Consider the following 22,555-nt stretch of genomic DNA (forward strand, 5'->3'; position numbering starts at 1 on the left):
TGTGTGTGACAAATAATTTGTACTTATGTAAACTTTGTTTCATGTATATTATTAATTGTATTGTTCTTATTTAATATTTTGGTCATTTATTACTAGCATATGTAATTTTGGAATACATATATTTTTTTTTACTCTTCATTAGTGTATATTGTATAAAATTTTTGCATCAACATTTTGTAAGGATTTTTTTCTACAAATAATATGTTATTACTTAATGCAAACGTAATTAATTACACAAAATTAAATCCATTCACAAAATATGACAAAATATTACATGATTTGCATTTCCGCTGCAAGAATAACATATTTATGCCGACATAATGACTAGCAGAGTTAACTCGGGATAAATATGTGGTAAAATTATCGTCGTTCATATTTCATAAACAAACAAATTTTAAAAATAAAAAGGCCAACTGTTTTTCGTTACATTTCTAAAGTACTTTTCTATTTAGTAATAAAAAAAGTGATTTTTTTCGGAACAGCTTTTGATAATGTTATTGTAATGTTTAGTGGTTAACAAATTTGCCTTGCCTTTGAAATGGGTTTCAATATCAATGTCAATGTTGAAACACACAGGGGAACTAACGCTTTTCACATTGTTCCTACTAGGGATGGGTCGGTACCAGTTCTCGGTTCCTATGGTTCTCAGCATTTTAACAAGCACCGAGAACCGCAGCTAAAATGTCGGTGACGGTACCGATACCGACAGTATAGCATTACCCCTTTACGAAAATAGTCCTTCACTACAACTTCACTGCAGTATGAAATGGCTCAACTCACGTCCAATTCACATATGAATTATTTTTTTGGACTTCTGTGGAATAATATTCATCTCTAACTATAAAATAAATTGCATGTGAAAATATTTAATGTTCTCGTCACATCTGTAAACAAAGTACGTTTTACAATCAAAACATAACAGTTGAAGGTGCCATAGATGTAGTTCATAGATGTGTGCAACTCTATAACGTGCCTCAGCAGAGATGTGAGAACAGAAAGACGCCATGTTTGTTTCAATTTGTTTTTAAAAATAGGCAGTTAATTGAGTCGTTGACATGTAAGTAAGGGTGACTAGTCTATAAAGAACAATTAAAAGTGCAAATTCCACAGAATATATTTTTAATAGAATTAATGATTGATTTAAAATTTTACGTAATAATTTTCGGCGTTTTAAAATTTTATGCATTTTTTTGTGCAGTGCTTCAGTGTAAGTTCACTGCATCTGCAGCCATCTAGCGTAATGGCTAGTAACTTCTTCTTTTAGGTAAACTGGATTGTTTTGAAGGGGGAAGTTTTTTTTTTTTGTGTGTGAAGTGGTGTATGGATGTGTAGATTAATTTTACTATTCGCTGGTCAAACGAAATGCTTGTTGACACTTGTAAAGTATAATTAATCCCTTCAAAATAGTGCAAATTGTGTAAGAAATGGCATCAGAAGTGTGGCAGTAATTGGCATGACTGTGGAAACAAACAGAATTTGATGTAGATAATAAGTTTGATGGACAATTTATTATTTTAATTCTTTGAAAGTTCACCATCATTTTATTCATTTCCATTATTGTAATATTTTCTTTTTATTCATATGTTTTAAAGGAGGGTGCACCTATGTAGATTTCTTGAGGTAATTGCTAGATTAACATAGTAAATTTTAGTTTTATTAAGTGTTCTCTATATTATTTAGAATTATTTTTCACTAATACATATTACATTTTCAATAGGTTGGTGTGTATGCTGTAGCTTGAAAACTAAACTAAAACTTTTAATTTGCTTTGATAGCCTCTTTAAAGACTGAAACATTATGCCAATGCATTGTAAACATGCAATAAAAACATTGAGGAAAGAACAATACAAATAAATAATTATTTTTCAGCATTATAAACAATAAAATGTTGAAGATGTAAGTCTGGATACAGGCTTTTTAGTGTTTTTTTGTAGCCAAAACAATAAATACCGTACATACCCACGTACCACCCGCACCTTTTTTAAAAAAATCAGGTTCGAAAAAGTAGGGTGCGGGTGTTACGTGGGTCTTGGACCATTTTTGCACGGTGACGAAATAACGCCGGCGCGCCTGGAGGTTGCTGCGATAAACAAGAGGGGTAGGGGAAAAGGATGGGAAGGAAGCGGCAGACAGTCAAGGTCACATTCCTCACAGCGTTGTCACACTGTAGCTTCGCTGGTTACAAACGCGCGCTCCCACGCACTGTCCTATCCTAATTTGCAAAGTACCCAGTGGTTTTACACGTGTGTTGGCTGCAACTATTGTAATGAATCGTAAAAAGTTGCGTTCTTTCACAGTTGTGGAAAAATTAAAAATAATCAGTGAAGCGGAAGAAATCGGTAATTGTGCTGCTGGCCGAAAATATGATGTCGACGAATCATGTGTGAGGGATTGGAGGAAAAATAAAGACAAACTGCTTTCGGCCAGTGGCGATAGACGTGCGTTCCGTGGTGCGGTAGCAAAGTTTCCGGAGATAGAGGAAAAACTCTACGACTACATACAGGACAGACGGCAATTCGGGTACGCTGTAAGCACGGAAATGTGTTCACTAAAGGCGCTCCAAATTGCTCGTGAACTTGGCGTGGGTGAAGGCTTTAAAGCAAGTAGGAACTGGATACGCAGGTTCATGGTAAGAAAGGGTTTGTCCATGAGGCGGCGTACTACAATATGCCAGCGTTTACCGAGAAGCTACGATGAGAAATTAATAGCATTTCAGAGGCATGTGTTAAAGCTGCGGAAGCAACACAATTATTTGTTTTCACAAATCGGAAACGCCGACCAAACACTTGTACTTCGAAATGCCTGCAGATACGACAGTTGAAACAAAAGGTGTAAAAACAGTGCGCATCTTAACTGGAGGCTGTGAAAAAATGTGGTGCACTGTAATGTTGACAGTCCTTTCCGACGGAAAAAAACTACCGCCGTATGTGATTTTTAAAAGGAAATCGCTCCCAAAAAAAATGAAAAATTCCCTAATGGTATTATTGTGAGGGCTCAAGAGAAGGAATGGATGGACCATGCAATGGTTGTGGACTGGATTAAATGTGTGTGGGAACGACGACCCGGTGCTTTGTTGAAATTACGAAGCATGCTGGTGTTGGACAGCTTTTGCGGTCATTTAACCGAAGAAACGAAGAATCGTCTGAAAGATGGGCGAACAGATCAGGTCGTAATACCTGGAGGATTAACTTCAGTTTTGCAGCCCCTTGACGTCTGTATAAATAGGCCGTTTAAAATGCATCTGAAGCGGCAATACTCCGAGTGGATGGCGAGCGAACACCACGAAATGACACCGACCGGGAGAATAAGGCGACCAAGCTTGTATCTTGTGTGTCAGTGGATTCTCAATGTCTGGTCTGCGATTCCAGAAACATTAGTCATAAAGAGTTTTAAAAAGTGCTGCATTTCAAATGCGCTCGATGGCACGGAAGACGATTGCTTGAGCTCCGATGATGAGTGCTCCGACACTGGCAGCACTGTGGACAACAGCTGTGAGGAAAAGTCTGTTCTTGGCTGATGGCTGTGACATCATATTATTTTGTTATTTTTATTGTCTGTGTGATTTTGTACGTCACTTCTATTTAAGCCTAAATAAATGCCGTATTTGTGTTAACCTAATTTACATTTTTATGTAGAATATGCTACATTTAGGCACAAGGTTTTTAATTATGCATGTAATAAAAATAGTTTTCGTTATGCGTGGCTAGGACTCGCGCACTTAATCGTTTAATTGTTTGAACGAGGTCATTGCCCAGCGCACAATAATGGGCGCGGAAGATCGTAACTCTAAACAGCTGGGAGCTGGGCAAGGTCACGCGCACACACGGCGTGTTGTTCTCGATCGCGCGCGGCGATGCCACGTTCTCCTCGCGCGATGTTGCCACATTGCAGTTGCCTGCCTTCTGTACACTTTTAACACAAATGCAGAGGCTGTAATAAATAGCATAGTAATTTTTTGGTAATTCTTGACGATTTGTTATTGTTTGAAAGAAAAAGAAATCACAACTAAATTATTTTTTTTTCCATGCAGATTTGCAATAAAAAATTTTTTTTCCCACAATGGCATTCTAAAAATAAGGGTGCGGGTCTTACCCGGGGGCGGGTGGTACGTGGGTTTATACGGTAGTTTATTACTTGAAACACCTCATAAATAATGTGTGAATAATATTTATTTTATTTTTGAAGTGAGAACCGAGAACCGATTTTTAAGACTGGTACCAAACTGAGAACCGGGAAAAAACAGGAATTGACCCATCACTAGTTGCTACATGAAGGGACTTATTAGTACTTCTGTTTGTATTTTATCCCCTTTCGCCGCATGGGGCCTTTGTACACTTTAGTTTTATAGACTGCAATCAATACTCCTCCACCTCTGTCCGCAAGTGTCAGTGTAGGATCTGTGTTTGTTCTAAAAATAAGATAATTATAAATAAAGTAGTGTGAGTTTATATCCTGTTAAACCATTTTTCTGTGAGGCAAATATATTTTGTATGAGAAAGATTATCAAAAACTTCAACAGATTTAGTTCGTAAACCTGCACAAACACAAAGTCTCCCAATGCAAATGATAAGGTTAGGACACGTCTCCAGGTGCAGATGTGGAACAAAACAATAAAGAAGCCTCGTTATTTCTGCCATCGTAGCAGATGTCTGCGACTTTGAGGGGTTTGAGCTATCAGTAAGAGTAGTTGTTTGACCTCTGGTTTGTGCATAACAAAATATTTGTTCATTGTGGAGACTACCACGAAACTCTGTATATAAGCAACCAGTTGGCCCAAACATTATATTATGTAACCTATTAGGGCAATTCTCATGAATAGCGGCATAGAATGAAACATATAATATTTTATCTTAAAGCTTAAGATATATAATTCACTTTTTATGTAGGGATTAAATCTGGAGACAAACAGTGCTTTAGATTTGCGTTCCCCACTTCTTCCCAATTTTTAAGTTATTTCGAAGTAATAGTTTTTGCCCTGCTGTCGTGAAATGGTAGTGAAATCAATTTTGTCCATGATTGAAAATTCAAATATTAGACATATGAAATGCATAATATACAATTGTTTGTTTGTTTAGTGTTACCAGTATTGAAATAAAAATAAACAAAATTGGTTTCAACCATTCACTTTATCAACAAAAACACAGGAACCGTTGTGTTATGTAGACAAATGTGAACGTGTCAATTGAAATTATATTTGAATTGATAGTTACTATCGATCTACCACCATGTTCACACGGTAGTAGTTCACTTGCTGCATTTATCTATGAGACACTAGATGTCATTTAAGTCAATAACTACATGTTAAATTTAAATAGTTTGGAGACCATCCACTTAAATCATGTAAATATTATCATTGAAAATGTTTTAGCTTTGTAACATAAAATTGACAGGTTCCTGCTAATCAAATGTATATATTCCCTATTAAGATTAATTTTTCTTATTACATTTTAATTATGACAATGTGATATCAAAACATTATAAGAAAATTTTATTGAAATCTTCTGAAAAATTCATGAAATTGGTTCACCTGGTATTGATAGACATCCTGTAAAATCATTGAATGTTAGAATTACATGGATCTCTAATATAACACACCTCAAAAACAAGACAACTATGAACTATAATTATTAGCACATTTTGAATGTAAGACTACCTTCAATGTATGTCAACATCAAATATTAAAAATAGTCATAAGTCTGTCTTTAAATACAATACATATATAAAACACAATTGGATTGAAACATTTTTAATTGACATTAAAAAATTACAAAATATTTTATGTATGTCAACTCACAAATTCTATTATCATTTAAATGATCAAAAATGAGCTAACCTTGCATGTTAAATAATCATTATGTTTCACATCAGTCATGTAATATTTTATAATTTTATTTTTTTTTAATTTTTGAGTTAAAATTGTTGCAATATAAATAAAAATACTGCACACCTACCAAGCTTTTAATAAATAGGTGAACCTTATAGAATTTTTTCTGTTTTTGTATAATTTTACTGAAAGTGCTCCAACTATTGTTTTAGTTTTATTTTATTTGTTAGTGCAGTCACATAATAACTTTTTTGGCATCTTGGTAAGAATTGAGCGAGCAGATATTATTTTGAAGGTTTTGTGTAGCAGTTTAGTGTCACACATTAATTAAGTGTTGTGTTTGTTGGTACATGTCACGCACATTTGGACTCTGCAATAAATACCAAAGTGTCACATTGAATCATTGTATTTGTGAGTTTGAGCAAGTGTAGGAGGTGTGCGATGTGTTGTCAGGTGCCACTCACAGCGACCTTGAAGAGCAGGATCCTGGAGCTGACACGGCAGTACGGCACGGGCCGCGACACACTGCGCTGCCTTGCACTCGCCACGGCTGACAACCCCATAAAGCCAGAGGACATGGATTTGGGAGACTCCACCAAATTCTACACGTATGAAGTGAACCTGACGTTTGTGGGCGTGGTGGGCATGCTGGATCCTCCACGCAAGGAGGTGTTCGACTCGATCCAGCGCTGCCGAGCGGCCGGTATCCGCGTTATCGTCATCACTGGGGACAACAAGGTGACTTTAGTGTTCCAATCATGTATCTGTATTCTAGGTCATTTTTTCACAACATTAATTTCATTTAGCAAAAAAAAAAAAAAAAAAAAAACTGGGCCTAAAAAATTATGTTTTCGAAACTAAATACTATACACTTAAAAATAATGTAATTTTAAAACCGAGTAGTTCCATATATTGTGTAAAGCTAATTCACCATCAGCCACCGAAGTAAGAGCAGACTTTTGATTTGTCCTATTGTTCTTACATTTTTGTACAAAAGTATTATTATTCCGTTATTCTCAAAATCATCCTACTTTACTTTAACACCTTCAGTTTACTACCACCTGTATGAATAGGTATTACTTCGGAAATTTTCCATTTATCAAGAAAAATGTTGGTTTTAAGACTCAAATTAAACAAATGTTAAAGTAGAGGGACCAGTAAATGTGAACAGCCTTTCAAAATGGAGTTTGGAATCCCATAAGGTGCAGTGGCCATGGAGCATTTTATGGCTTTTAATCCCTAAAGCATAAAGTTTTTTTAAATGACAGAAACAGTTATTGTGTCATAGTAGGTTGTTTAGTTAAGTACTGATGGTTGGAACTAAGGTTTCACTACTGTTTGTAGGCATGTAACACGTTAAAAAGATTGTGGCACATAAACACTTTTAAAATATTGATCAAAGACATTATTAACATAGACAATAGATTTTCATCGCTATATCCGGAACCATTCACATATGAGTATTGTTTATTGTAACCATTTTTTTTTTATTTTTTACATAACACTAAAACTTTTTGGATTGGTTCTGGGTGTTGAGCGTTCTAGACCAGTTAATTTTATTTTTGTCACGTTTAATGATATATTTAGCTATTTTCTGATAAAATGAAAAATATCCATAGTATAGGATATTTTTATTTCTTTTACATAGTTTATGAAAATGTTTTTTTGACATCAAGTTTTGAATTGTTTCTTTAGAAAACCAATGAGGGTATTTCAACATATTTTTGATAGTCACAGGAATGAATTCATTGATATTATTGCAAATACAGGTCTGTAGTTGATCCACCAGGTAGTTAACATCGGATGATTGGTAAGTTAGACCAGCCATGATTTTTTTTTAGATAATCACCTTTTTTGTAGGACCTAAAAAATGTAAGTTTAGCTTTTGAGAGTAACTAGCAAATATTATTTTAATATTTAGGGCAGAATGGTATGAATCATGTTTTACAAGTGTTTTATCTATTTTAATTACTGAACATTCACAAATGTTGGTAAAACAAAGATCTGAAATATTTTTAGGTTGCATGGTTTTATTGTATTGAATAAGTCCACGACTGGATGTAAAATCAAAAAGATGATGTCTTGTTTTTTTATGTGCATAAAAAGAACTTGAGTGGTTTGTTTCAACTCCGGGAACATTGAAATTGCCTAAAATCACTAAAACCCTCCTGATTAGAAGCAAGTTTAATATATAAAAATTTAAAAAATAAAGAATAAATATTTAGGGATATTTAAAGAGGTAGATAAATATTCCCAAGAGTAAAAGATTTAGTAGGGGATATTTTAATTTTAAGACAAACCACTTCAATTCCAGGATAATGAATATTATATATAGGTACAACTGATAAGTTAAATTTATTGATAGCTGTCAGGGCACCACTGCCACATTCTTTAGATGTCAATAGAGCATTCCTATCATTTCTATACACAAAATAATCATTGAAATATCAGAAACCAAGTTTCAGTTAAACAAATAATACCATAACGTGAATTTATAAGATTTTCGAAGAACTATTATATATTTTACTCTGAGATATCTCTTTTTCTGATATAAAAAAAATAACACTTCTTTCAGCTTTGTACTAAGAGAATAAATTAATTTTTGTGTACCTTAAAATTTATTTATTTTTGTTGCAATTAGTAACCCCACAGTACACAGGAATGGCTAGTGTATGGCTGTACTGGTGCGTGATTGCAGGCAACTGCCGAGGCCATCTGCAGGCGTATCGGAGTGTTCGGAGAAGATGAGGACACTACGGGCAAGTCGTACTCGGGTCGCGAGTTTGACGACCTGTCATTAAGCGAGCAGAAGGAAGCTGTGGCTCGAGCACGCCTCTTCTCGCGTGTCGAGCCGGCCCACAAGTCCAAAATTGTGGAGTTCCTGCAGGGCATGAACGAGATATCTGCCATGGTATGCACGTCTGCATGCCTCTCTTTCACATCCTAGCAATAGCCTAGTGTGGCCACAGCCACAATACCAGTACTATGCATGTGCCTAAGAAAATATGAGCTAACCCGTAAAAGTAATTGTACACTTAGGGCAAAATTGTTTATTGAATAAATTTTGTCTCAATGGTTTTTTCTTAGTTACCTGAACTATACCTATTATAACACGTAGTTATGTACTGATATACATACCTGTCAACTTTTACAGTTTTCCTGTAATTTGTATGTAAAATAATCGACATTGCGGTTTTATGGAAATTCTTATTGACTAACGCTCTTCAAGCGTACAATTTATTTCCACCTTCAATTCTGTTAGTGGAAATGTTTTTACTGATTTTGTTTTATAACTGTTATAGTATGGCAGCTCATCTTGACTTGTTTTGTCATGTAAACAAGAAAAGGTGAAAATTATTGAACAGAAATAATTGAGCTAACCAACTGAAAAGCAGATGTACAATTCCTCCTTTTTTTTTCTTCCCGTGAAATAACCAAAGGGGAAATTTATTCACATGACATCTAGTTCTGTGGCGGATAGGGCGGTGTTGCTGTTGGTTTGTTTTGTTCTTTACATGTTCAGAACTAAAATGCTTGTATATAAAGATATTTAGTGAGGTGGTTTATGCCATCAAAATGTCCATGAACAATAAAAAACAGAATGGACAAGTGTTTAGGTCAATGTATTCAGAACTGTTTCCATGTATGACTGAAAGTGAAAAAGAACTGAACTATGCATTTTGCAGCTTATGCTGTTGTGATATAAAATTTTATCATGGCAGTAAGAACGATGTTTCTAATTACACAAAGTGTTTGGAACACGTAAGTAATGTAAAATCTGCCGAGAAAAACTGAAAATCAACAGTTTTTTTTAACGGCAATAAGCCATACTAGCGACATGGATTTGATTCAAGCTAAATGCTATTCCACCAGTTTTTGAATAGAATGTACATTTCATTTAGTGTAGCTGATAATGCTGGAAATTTATTCCAGAAAATGTTCTCGATTTCAGACAGAGCAAAACGTAATAGTTGCAGACGTACGAAAACTGCTATGATAATAAAATAAATGGAATCCAGCATAACTAGCACAGTTGTTAAGCTTTTACAAGGTGGACCATATTCTTTGTAAACAGATGAGAACAATGAGGCGGAGGATGGCATGAATGACACCCCAACTCTCAAGAAGACAGAACGGAATTACCATGGGTTTGGGAACTGCTGTGGCCAATTTTTCACTCATGTAGTGCTGTGGGTTTTGTGCTTTTCTTCCTTACATGTTGGGGATGGTGCGAATAACGCCTCAGTTTTATGTCAGATGAGGATTGGCACTCGTGTAATGCTATGTGGCTTGTGCTTGTGTTTCATGCAGACCGGGGATGGCGTGAACGACGCCCCGGCTCTCAAGAAGGCGGAGATCGGCATTGCCATGGGCTCGGGAACAGCGGTAGCCAAGTCTGCATCGGAGATGGTGCTAGCAGATGACAATTTTTCATCCATTGTGGCGGCTGTGGAAGAGGGCCGTGCTATCTACAACAACATGAAGCAGTTCATTCGCTACCTGATCTCATCCAACATCGGCGAGGTAGTGAGGTGCGTTACACAGATTTTTGAATCACAGCATTTATTATAATATAGAACTTATACTTATATTGTTTTCTGATTGGTCTTGAAAGTAATCATTATAGGAATAATACATTGTTTTATATAAATAATAATATGCTAGCTATGCTTATTAAAATCGTGTGTAACTGACCGACTGACTGACTCAAAACAAGTTTCATAGTGTGGGTTTTTTTTTTTTTTTTTTACTGAAATAAGAATTTGTCATTCCTAAATCCACATAATTTATTACCATACTTAAAATGGACAAATCTGCAAATTGTTGGTTCAAGTAGAGTCTAGCCAAGTTCATTAGGGGTGTTCAAAGCTTCGAAAAAGTCTCAAGTCTAATTGAAGCTTGCTGACTGCAATTCATAGTTAACAGCAAGAATTTTCTTTGAAGGAACTATCAGTAACATGCTATAGTCTTGTAGTTTCATTCAACACTGGCTGGTGTTGGCCAGTGGCATGTAGGAGCCACCTGGATTCGTCCTTGTTGAGTGTCCGGGGATGACGGTGCGTAGTCCTGTTCCCACATCACGGGGGTCAGTGACGGTGTGCGTGCTGTTACTCCCTCCTCTTCCTGGATCTCCTCGAACCTATGGAAATTTGTCGGATCGTCCTCTTCATCCAAGAATAGCTGTTACGGCATAGTCGGTGCATGGTCATTACTGGGGGTTTTGTTCCTGTCTCAGTAAATCCCTGGAATCCCCCTCCCACCTCTTCTGTCAGGGTAAACGTGGTTAGTGTTGTCCCCTCTCCTAGGCTCTCCTGCACAGGGGTACTTGGTTCGATACCGGCCTCGTCCGGCCCTTCACTTCATCCGCTACCCTGATGGCTTCTCAATGGTATCTCACCCCACGCCCTGAAGGAAGCTTCGCTACCACGGCTGTGGTGCTTATGGTTTTAATTACTGGCATCGGCCAGACCCTTTTAGGCGTTAAGCCAGCACATTTGTAGTGATTTCCCGCTGAAAGTGGTTGAAGGCGTCTGTAAACCAGTTGGCCGGGGCATGTTGTAAATGGAATAATTTGTGCCTGGTACGAGACTTGAGAGCATCAGGCAGCTTCGTACGTTTCCATTAGCTCCCGTGCCCGTGCCCGTGCCATGTGGTTTCCGGCTCTCTGTCACCAATTTGGGGGGCTATATTGACGATATTTAGAGATGATGAAAAATCGTTTTAACGATATAACCACGAATAAATGCGACAAACCCGTTTACCAGCGATAAAATGCGATAAACTAACCAACTTGCGAATTGGCCTACATACTAAATAACCCTTGTGTTATTTTGAGTTACTGGATTTATTTCCCCCGTCAGAGCACGTTTTGTTTTAAAGTGGCAACGGGCAAGGCACTAGGCAGCGGTTTTGTGCGTGTGTGTGCGCGTGTGTGTGTGCGCGCGCGCGTGTGCATGCGTGCAGCGATAAGCCAGCGGAAGTTGTCAATACCAACCAGTACAGTCTGCACTAAAGTGCGGTAAACACAACTCGTGTCCCGGGCGATGTGTACAATAAATTACCGTACCGTATCTCTTTGCCTGTCACTCACGGTCACTGCCGCTTCTATTTCTGGATATTTTCATTGTTTCATCCTTCGAAATGCTCGCTTATCTTTCGGCACCTTCTGGAGTTATGTTTGGCTGCACCAGTCAGTACTTGACATTGGTTGCTGCCGTTGATATCTTATTTTCTCGCAGCCACATTTTTTCCGTTTCATTCGGCATACTTCACACCTTTCTGTTTGAACTCAGCTGTATAACTTATTTTCTTCATAAACACTACCGATAACCGTAAAACAAACTTCCCTTCCCCCATCGTATTTCTTACAAGCAAAAAAAAAGTCTCTCCCACCCCTCGCCGTCCATCATTCAACAAGCCACCCTCCGCCTCTCCTCCCTTCTCCAGCCGTGCGTCACAACGAACCACCCACGTTCATTGTTATTGCCTTTCGCCCTCTCTTTTTTAAACTCCTGGTGTGATTCATTCCTAAGTCGGCCACGCGATAAAGAAAAACTGGCTTTGCTGTTCCGTGTATCAGGTTGCGTAAATATTTTAACGAGATGGGGCTGACGAAAACTGTAGGGCCGCATTCAAGAGCAGAGCAGTTTAAATCACATCATTTCTACGTTAGCGATACCAATATTCTCATGTGCAAGCCCAGCAATATTCGTATACACTGGGGAAAAAAGACAGCTGATAAACATATCAAAACATTGTCGCACATCGAACTGCTTAAGAAATTTTCACACCAGCTTGAAAATAAACGGCAAGCGACTCTGCCAGCATTAGTTCAGGAGGAAAAAAAACATATAACTGAACAGCAGGAGTTTGTGGAAGAAACAGTGAAAATGTGCACTGTGTTCTGAGGCTGCATTGAGATGTGTGTGGCGTGTGGCTTCCGGTCAGTAGTGTTGATGCTGAAAGGTTTTTCAGTAAGTACAACCTCATTGTCACTGACAGGAGGCCAAGGATGACAGAGAATACCATTGAAACATGTTCAATGCTTTCATTTAATCATGAATTATCATGAACATGATGTCGATGTGTAATTTTTTTAGTGTGTCAAATTTCTCTGCTACAGTATGTTGTGTTACTAGTGGTCAGAAACAATAATTTGTATGATTGATTGTCCCATGTAGCTGTATTTGTTATTTGTATTTTGATTCAATTCTTTATTAGTTTATTACTTTATGTAATTACAATGTCAGTATTGTTATATTATATTGCTAAATTTTTAAAAAGCATTTTTTGAACATTGCACACTACAGGACTTAAAAAAAATTATAAACACTAATAAATGCTACAGAACAAAAAATAAATGCTATAAAGTAGCTTATTAAATGCTATTTTTCATCATCTCTAACGATATTACTTTGAATAGCTGAATAGCATCTAGAGATTTCTGTATTTGGTGACCTGATGTTTTAAAGAGCCTTCTCAAATCCTCACATTATATGAATTGCCAAAAAGGGTATTCTCTCAGTGAAGTCATGTATGAGATCATAACTTCCATAGACGGTTTTGCATCAGATTTATAAAAAAACTGTTAGTTTGTTTTTCTTCTTTTGCACCCCTTCGGTACTTGTAAAAGGAATATTTATTTATTTGTAATTGTAACATGCCAACTAACAGGACGGAGCCTTTAACCCTTTCGCTAGTATTAACGTTAATAAACGTGCGTATTTTAACTGTGCCCGATAGAGTATTCACGTAAATAAACGTTTCTAGCTTTGTACAAACTAGTATGCTCGTCAATGAACGGAGATGCGCATTCGGCTTTGTTGTAGTTATTGTGCTATCTAGTGAGCCTTATAGTAACTAGCTGACAGTGTTTTCTGGTGCCGCATAGATAGCAGCACTAATTCCAATTTGCTGTGGTCTGGAATATCACTGTTTGTTTTATCTCTTGCTAGATTCCGTGGTTGTGACTTTCGCTTCGCGCGCATTTTCTAGCAAGATACTTTCGCGAGTATTTTTTGATAGTTTATTTATTGTTGTTAGTGTCGTAATGTTTAGAAATGGCATCGTCACGTAAACGAAAAGCGCTTTCGGAAAAAGAACTTTCAGAAATAATCACGAATTGGGAGTCGGCAAGTGACATCAGTTCGGTAAGTGAAAGTGAAAATGATACTGAAATAGAAATTGATTTTGCAGATAACGAAACAGTATATATACAATCAAATCCAGATGTTACCGCGTGTGTTCACGACTTATTTATGTGGGAAAAAAACGATAATTTTATGCCACGTGACTTACCATTTGACAACACACGTTCGGGACTTACAGGAGAATTAGTGCTACCCGAAAACCCAAGTGAATCGGACGTGTTCAAATTTATGTTTGACAGTGATCTTGTTGAACATATTGCGACAGAATCTGACAAATATCACTCGTACGTAACTCACAGATCTGAGGTGAAAAAAAAATCCAAACTGAACCTATGGACAAAACCAACAGTTTCTGAGCTGTATACTTTCCTAGCTGTAATACTATTGATGCCTCACACTGCAAAAAACCGCATAAATGATTACTGGTCCACCGATCCCATTTTGGCTACACCCATATTTAGCAAATTATTTTCACAAGACAGATTTTTGCTTTTGCTCTGTCTTCTACATTTTTGTGATCCTTACAGCCAGTTAGCAGGAGACCGACTATGCAAAATCAGCTCCATCCTGGAAACAATAAGGATGAAATTCAAATCTGTGTTCCAGCCGAAACAAAACTTATGCATTGATGAATCTATATTGGTATGGAAGGGCCGCTTGAAATTCAAGCAGTATATCCCATCCAAGCGCCACAGATTTGGTGTCAAGCTATTCGTTTTGTGTGATTGTGCAACAGGGTTTATTCTTGATTTCCTCATCTACACCGGTGCACAGACCAACATTGAAATTATTGATGACCTTGGTATTTCTGGATCTGTTGTTACAACATTGTTAGAGCCATATCTTCATTTAAGGCATGTAGTGTTTACCGATAACTGGTATTCTAGCCCTAAGCTATTTGAATACCTGCTTGCAAAACAAACTGGTGCATGTGGTACGGTGCGGCCAAACAGAAAAAAAAATGCCTAAATTCCCTCAAAAACTGAAGAAAGGGGAAAGTGCAGTTTTTCACACTAACAACATTCTCGCAGAAAAATGGCATGATAAAAGAGACGTATGCATGCTAAGCACAGTTCATGAACATAAATGGGTTGAAACTGGAAAAAAAGGACAGAACTACTGGCGAAAATGTCAAAAAGCCCCTGTCTGTCATTGAATACAACAAAAATATGGGCCTCGTAGACAAAGCCATGCAGATAAGTTTCCTTGACAGCACCAGAAAGTCTATCAAGTGGCACAAGAAACTTTTTTTTTCACATTATAGATATGGCAGTCTTGAATGCACACATTCTATATAATGTGCACACTGGCAAGAAAATTACACTGCTTCAGTTTCGGCTGAACCTTGTACGGCAGTTGTTAGAGGAGTTCAGCCCTACTCGCAACCCCTCGAAAGGAGGACGACGCTCTGCAGACGTTACTCCATCTCCTCTTCGGCTGTCAGCAAGACATTTCCCATCTCCTGTGCCATCAACCGCAGCTAAGGTCAAACCGCAGAGGCAATGCTACGTTTGTAAACATACCACCAAAGGACAGAATCGGCGAAAAGATTCTAAGTGGATGTGTGCTGAATGTGATGTGGGTCTTTGCATTTTTCCATGTTTCACTGCATTTCATACAGTCAAGAATTTTTAGTCCTTTATAACATCGCTTTTTTTGAGTTCATAAACATGATGAAGTAATTTGTTTATAATTATGTGTATCTGTATATACAGTATTTTCAACGATATTGTAAGTGAATATGTTCAGCGACATATTTTTTCAAAAATGTAGAAAAAAAAAATGTTGGTTATTTGTATATACAAGTTGATTGTAATGGTAAAGGCTTTTTTTTTACCAGTGAATTTTATTCATTTATATTTTTCATGAACATTTTGTAGTGTTTTCGTTGACTTGTAATTGCACAAAATTTGCCAACTTGTATAAGTGTGTTTATATACAGTGGAATCAATGACATTGACAGTGAATACATTCAGTTACACAACTGATCAAAAGTAAAATGTAAAACAAATGGATTTATAAATGTATTACTTTGTGCATTTTCTACCAGTGCAGTTTATGTTCCAATTTATTTTATAAATATTTGTAGTTTTAGAGTTTTTTTATTATGATTGTAATGCGTTTCTTGAAATGAATGGTATAAACAATACAGTATTTAAAAATTGCAAGAGATAAAATTTGTTGATAGTGTAGCAATGATGTGAGAGTGTGTCTCGTATTTCTTCAAAATAAAAAAATTTTATTTATGAATATAATTTCATAGACTACTGATAGTAGAAAACTGATGTTTATAAAAATTACACAAAATAATTTTTTTGCAGTGTAGCATTGAAATGTGTGTGTGTCTTCATATTTCTTCAACTAAAAATTTAAACTTTGGTTAATTTCTCTACGTAATTTTGATTATGATACTAGGAAATAAAACATATTTTTAAAATTTTCAGAAAAATTACCATTTTTTGCAGTGTAGCAATGCTGTGAGATGTGCCCTAAAATTCTTCAATACAAAAAAAGAAAATGTATAAGTTTATTTGCAAGTATAATTTTGATATTGATGGTTCGAAATAATAGAACATTTAATATAAAAATTTCAAAATGTTATCGATTTTTTACAGTGTAACATCAAAAACCAAAATGATACGACAAAATAATATGTGATAAATAGCTCATCCATATTTTTTTTTATTTTAGAATAATAAGGCTATGTGCAACAAGCATTGATATATATACACATATGTATATATATGTGAGTGTGTGTAAATTTATGCACACATACATAACTTATACATGCATGTATATTTCTCTAAATAACTCACTGAAAAAAATTCCAACAAAAAATTTGCATACTACAATACATATCACTACTTTAAAAATTAATTAAAAAAAAATTTTTTTGTAAAAAAAACTTCACTCCACAGGGTTAGAGAATCCATTATTAATCCTCCCTGGCCAAAGGGTTAAGGGGCCCGCCTCGTCAGGGGTGTATGTGTGTTAGTGAGGCGGGATGATAAGCGCGACGCTCGCTGGTGCTTCCAGCGCGGTATAGCCTCTAAGCGCAAGTCTTTGAACTGGCGCGCATTCGTCTCGTCGACACAAGATAACTGTGAAATTTGAGCGGTGACCGTAACATTATATGGCGGAGAAATGAAGATAAAGGTGTTATGCAAGCCCTTTAAGTACTTTCAAGAATCTGTACTGATTGTTTTATGCCTAAAAATTACTCTGAAAACACGCGTTTTTAGGCATTTTAACGCTTCTAAAAATACAGTTTAAAAACTTAATCCAAAATTAAAAGTACTTTTCGGTCCTCAGCGAACTCTTAAATGCTATTCGTAAATAGGCCCCACTCGGATATCTTAAGTAGTTTTGAAATCGCGTTGTTTTTCCTGAAGCTCTGCACACCGTATGTGTGCCCAGGTAGGCGGGCCCCTTAATGGTTGGCACACAATTAGACAAAAATACACTCACAATAATTAACATAAATGAAAAACACAAAACAATACAATATAATACATATAAAAACAAAACACACATAACGAAGACAATAAAACAAAATTAAAACATTACAATTTAGACAATACAGAACTAAAACACACATGATGATTAAGAACTAAGGAAAATAATTGAAGTCTTTATCAAATTTATTAAAATTGGTTATTAGCCTAAAGATAAGATCATTATTTCTATTAACTGTACATAAAGTGGAAGTTAAACGACTGTTAAAAGGGGTACTCTTAAACCGGTGTTGTCAAGTACATATTTACAGTTCAATTTGTTAGTAGGGGTGGACGGGATCCCGAAATTCGGGATAAAAGTCGGGAAAAAAACCATTCCCAAACTTCGGGAAAATAATTTTTCTCTTCGGGATAATACCTCGGGAAAACAAATTTTTTTTAAATAGTAAAAACCTTTGTCGTACTAATTTTTATATTATAAAAATACGTTATGTATACTTCGTATACGTATTAAATGAACAAAGTACAAAGACATCACAAAAAATAAAATACATATTATAAACAATAACGTAAATTCAACACTCGTTCGTAAACATAGTTTAAAATAAATCTCTGACTAAATAAAGAACTCAATGTTGAATATTATTTTTAAGTTTGGCGAATGTTAACATCTTTGCCGTATTTTTAGGTTATAATTTGTCTTGAAAATTAACAAGAGCAACAATAAGCAGTGTTGCCAAACACATAATATTCGAAACATTAATAAACTGATGGACGCCATCTTTGTTTCACATGTTTATGCCATTATAAAAGTCTTTCATAAACATCAGAGGGTTTTACGTTTTAGTAGTTGGTCATTATGTAAGAATGAAAGTGAACAATTAAAAACAAGTATTTTTAAAGTACGCGTGCATTCCTGGCAGTAGCAAAAGTGAACCAAGTGTGTCTTCTGCTCCTATTTGGAAGTTCTTTAAGAAATTACCAAATAACAAGTTGCAATGTACTTAAATTAACAAGTGAACATGTTGAAGAGTTGGTCTTTCTTCATGAAAATTTAAAGGAGAGTAGGACACAATATGTTTGTATTTATTACATTTAATGTTATTTATTATTTGTATTTGTGTGCCTTTCCTTTTTTGTGATTTGGACTATAAATGTGGATGGTTTATTTAAAAAAAGACTTAAAAATACGCACATTTTAAAAGTAAATATAATTTTCTGTACATCAAGCTAAGAGACAATTTACTGCTCTTGCTCCCGATCCCGATCCCGATCCCGAAAATCTGATGTATTTCCCGACCGAATCCCGTCCCGAAGTAAAAATGCTATTCCCGTCCACCTCTATTTGTTAGTGTAACAGTTTTTAATGAAAATGGAGTCAAGTAATTCTCTTCAACTTGAAAGAAATATCAGATTGGGTAGATGAAGATGTTTTTGATTAATAATATTTATTAATTTATTCTGTATATTTTCTATTTTCATATTGTCGCACATATTGATGTTGTTCCAAATTACTGAGCAGTATTCTAGTTTTGACCTAATTAATGCTAAATAAAGTGAGAGGATAGAATCAGTTTTTGTAGCATAACATGTGACATATTTAATTAAAGCTAATGTTCTTCGAGAACTAGAAATTAAATGTTGAACATGTTGGTGAAAGAACAATTTAGAATCTAGAATGATACCTAAATCTTTGAGAGAAGAGGATTTATGAATTAAGGTGTTGCCTAATTTATAATCATATTTGATAGGAAGGTATTTTCTAGTAAAGGATATTTTTGTTTTGCTTTTGTTGAGGGTCACAAGATTTGCTTTACACCAGTTATTAATTTCATTAATGTCAGTTTGTAATAATAAACAGTCATTAAAAGAGAAAATTTTTCTACTTATTTTTAGATCATCTGCGAATAGAGTGCCAGAAGAATGATTCAGAATTTGAGTAATATCATCAATAAATATGTTAAAAATTAAAGGAGACAAGGTACCACCTTGAGGAACTCCAGAACTAGCTATAAATTTTGAAGAATTGGCATTGTTGATAGATACAAAAAAAAAGTTCGATTGTTAAGGTAGCTAGAAAACCAATTAACATAATTGTCACTAAGACCAAAATTATGTAACTTGCCTAATAGTAATGAATGATTTACAGTATCGAAAGCTTTAGCAAGATCAAAATAGCAGGCATCTACCTGACCCCTGCTAATGACTTCATTAAAAATATGATTGAGGAAAGTAATTTGATTGGTGGCTGTGTTCATTCCTGATCTAAAGCCATGTTGATTACTAGATAAATGATTTTTTAGTTGGATATTAGTGATTTTAAAAACTATTTTTTCAAAAATTTTAGAGAGACCATTTAATAGCGATATTGGTCTATAGTTAACCACATTTAATTTGCTTCCGTTTTTATGAATTGGAATGACTTTTGCAATTTTCCATTTATTTGGAAAAACTTGGGTTCTTAAACTAGTATTAAATAAATGTTTTAATAGGGGTACTAATAAATTTGAACAGCCTTTCAGAATAAAATTAGGAATCCCGTCAGGTCCTGTAGACATTGAGGGTTTTAGAGCCCTTATGCCCCAAAGCACAAGGCTGTCAGAAACAGAGGAAACAGATATTGTATCAAGGAATGAATTTAAGGTGGGAACTTGGTAATTGACATTAGAGGACACATAAACACTTGAAAAGTATTCAGCAAATACATTAGTCAACACCGCTGGATCACTAGATACGACATTATTAACTTTTAACGAATACTGTTCATGATAACCATTTTTTATTAATTTGACATAGCGCCAAAACTTCTTAGGGTGGTTCTTGATATTATTGTTAGTGGATCTGATCCAATTTATTTTATCACGCTTGATAAGATATTTGGTTTGTTTTCGAAAGAATGAAAATTTAGTATAATAGTACATATTTTTGTTTCTTCTGTAAAGTTTGTGAAAATGAATCTTGGATTTTAAATCTTGAATTAAGTCTTTTGAAAACCAAACAGGGTATTTAGATGGTTTGTAGGCGTCTGCGAGCAGAATATTTTCATTTCGAGTCGAGCTCGAGCGAGTTTGCTAAAATACTCGCGAGTATCGAGTCGAGTTCGAGTTTTTTTTTTAAGTTTATTGCACATAAATTTACTGTGATGGAGTAATAAAATGTGAGAACTTTTGAGAAAAATATGGAAATAAAAAAATAAACCATTATCATTGTTAGCCTACTAAATAGATAGACCTACATTAGAGGTCTGCGAGCCTAAGAATTTTACTTTGAGCCAAGCTCGAGCGAACCTACTTGAAAGTTCTCGAAGCTTGAGCTTTTGTGATACAGTTACACTTTTGGGAAATTATTTTTACCTTAAACTTAGTAGGTATAATGTTTGAATAAAGTATTAAAATGAAGTGGGCTTATTAATTTTGGGTAACTATTTACAGAGTGCTTTTATAATTTGCTCTGCTAGGAAAAAAAACATGTTTTCCATTGAATCTAACCTGTTTCCATTGGTTCATTAGTAACTGATATCATCCAACTAACATAACCACAGTTTACAAGTATGTATATGTTTGTGTAAATGTAACATATCTTTGGAATAATTTCATCCTTGTCAATTTTTCTGAGTCCTTACTGAGCTTCAACTAACTGAGCACCAAAAATCATGTTGTTTGAAAAGTACATTCACATTGTTTCAACATTTCCACTTTTCGGCACAAAAATTCTGAGAGAGATTGTCATAGAGTATTAAATTCTGTTCGTCAATCTATCATGCAGAAAAATAATTTGTTCTGCACGTTCAGGAGTTAAATTAGCTCTACGACTGGAGATGGTGTTTACAGCAGAAGAGAAGCGTCTCTCGCTGGCAACCTGTGTGGCTGGAATGCTTTAGTAAAATTGTTGGTAAATATGTAGAGTCGCGGTATATGCGGAAAAAAAATGCTAAAATTCCGAAAATACTTTTATTCTATGCTCTTTCACTTCCTCTTTTGAAATCAACCGGCGGAGATAATAAATTCCAAATACTTTAGGAGGAATCTAATTTTTTAATTTTCATCACAATACCTGGGTATTCATGCGGCAATCAACATTGTTTCTGGTTTACGAGTATCTATTATGTTTCTTATTGGACAATTTTGTCACGTGACAGTTCCGTGATTGGCCAGTATTCAAATGAACCAATACGTGATTATTTCCTTCTAATGGCAAAGGAAATGTACCCGCCTCCAACTTAGGTGGGTTTTTAACGTTTCTAATTTTAAAGTCTTATTTTTTATTTGGATATTGTTGCGCAAGTAATAAGTAACAAAAATATTTTACGTGAGTTGTTAATATTCATCATTTGTCCGGGTTTGTTATGTCAGGTCAGTTACATTATAAATACTTTAAAACTAAAGAACCATTGAAATTAATTCACATTATTTTTTATGTCCGCTTAGTTTGAAAGTATTAATAATGTAACTGACCTGACCTAATCGACCATTTTATTTATTACGCATTCACGAACACACGGCAAAATAACAAAAATGGCGTCGGTCTAATGGTTGTACAGGTGTTGTATTGCAAAATTAAAAAATTCTATATCTCCTAAAGTATTTCGAATTTCTTATCTCCGCCGGTTTTAATAAAAAGAGGAAGTGAAAGAGCATATAATAAAAGTAATTTCGGATTTTTATAATTTTTTTTTCGCAAATACCGCTACTCTACATGTTCAAAATTAAAAAATTGGATATCTCCTAAAGTATTTGGAATTTCTTATCTCTGCCGGTTGATTTGAAAAGAGGAAGTGAAAGAGCATAGAATAAAAGTATTTTCGGATTTTTAGCATTTTTTTTCGCATATACCGTTACTCTACATATTTACCAAATTGTTTAACCTCAAAATTAGTGTCAAATATCTGTAACTTGTCATTAAGTTTAATCAATTTAAAGTAATAAAAATAGAAGCATTTTACTTAATTCAATTTACACTTGCAAAAAAAACTTACGCACAATAAACCTACATGGAAATTAAAGTCTTTTTCAATGTCCTGTAGTCTGAAATATGTTTACTCATTTCATCAAATGTAGAGCTGTACTGAAGAAGCCGATTTTGCCAATATTTAGTTGAATCGGCATTTCTGCCAACTTCCAATACTC

General features: G+C 35.2%; 1 protein-coding gene across 9 annotated transcripts in view; it reads left to right on the forward strand.

The window, feature by feature from the left end:
- LOC134527327 (calcium-transporting ATPase sarcoplasmic/endoplasmic reticulum type) overlaps positions 1–22,555 on the forward strand; it is a 337,718-nt gene that overhangs the window by 193,068 nt on the left and 122,095 nt on the right. For all 9 annotated transcript variants that reach the window (XR_010074164.1, XM_063359900.1, XM_063359894.1 and 6 more), the window contains exons 12-14: positions 6,278–6,562; positions 8,523–8,735; positions 10,136–10,356. Coding sequence is in view for 8 of the 9 variants with exons in the window: in XM_063359900.1 (XP_063215970.1) it covers positions 6,278–6,562; positions 8,523–8,735; positions 10,136–10,356 (719 nt within the window). In the remaining variant the exon portion in view is untranslated. The remainder of the gene's footprint in view (positions 1–6,277; positions 6,563–8,522; positions 8,736–10,135; positions 10,357–22,555) is intronic.

Source organism: Bacillus rossius, chromosome 1, assembly GCF_032445375.1.
Source record: "Bacillus rossius redtenbacheri isolate Brsri chromosome 1, Brsri_v3, whole genome shotgun sequence".
In the NCBI taxonomy this organism is placed as follows: Eukaryota; Metazoa; Arthropoda; class Insecta; order Phasmatodea; family Bacillidae; genus Bacillus; species Bacillus rossius.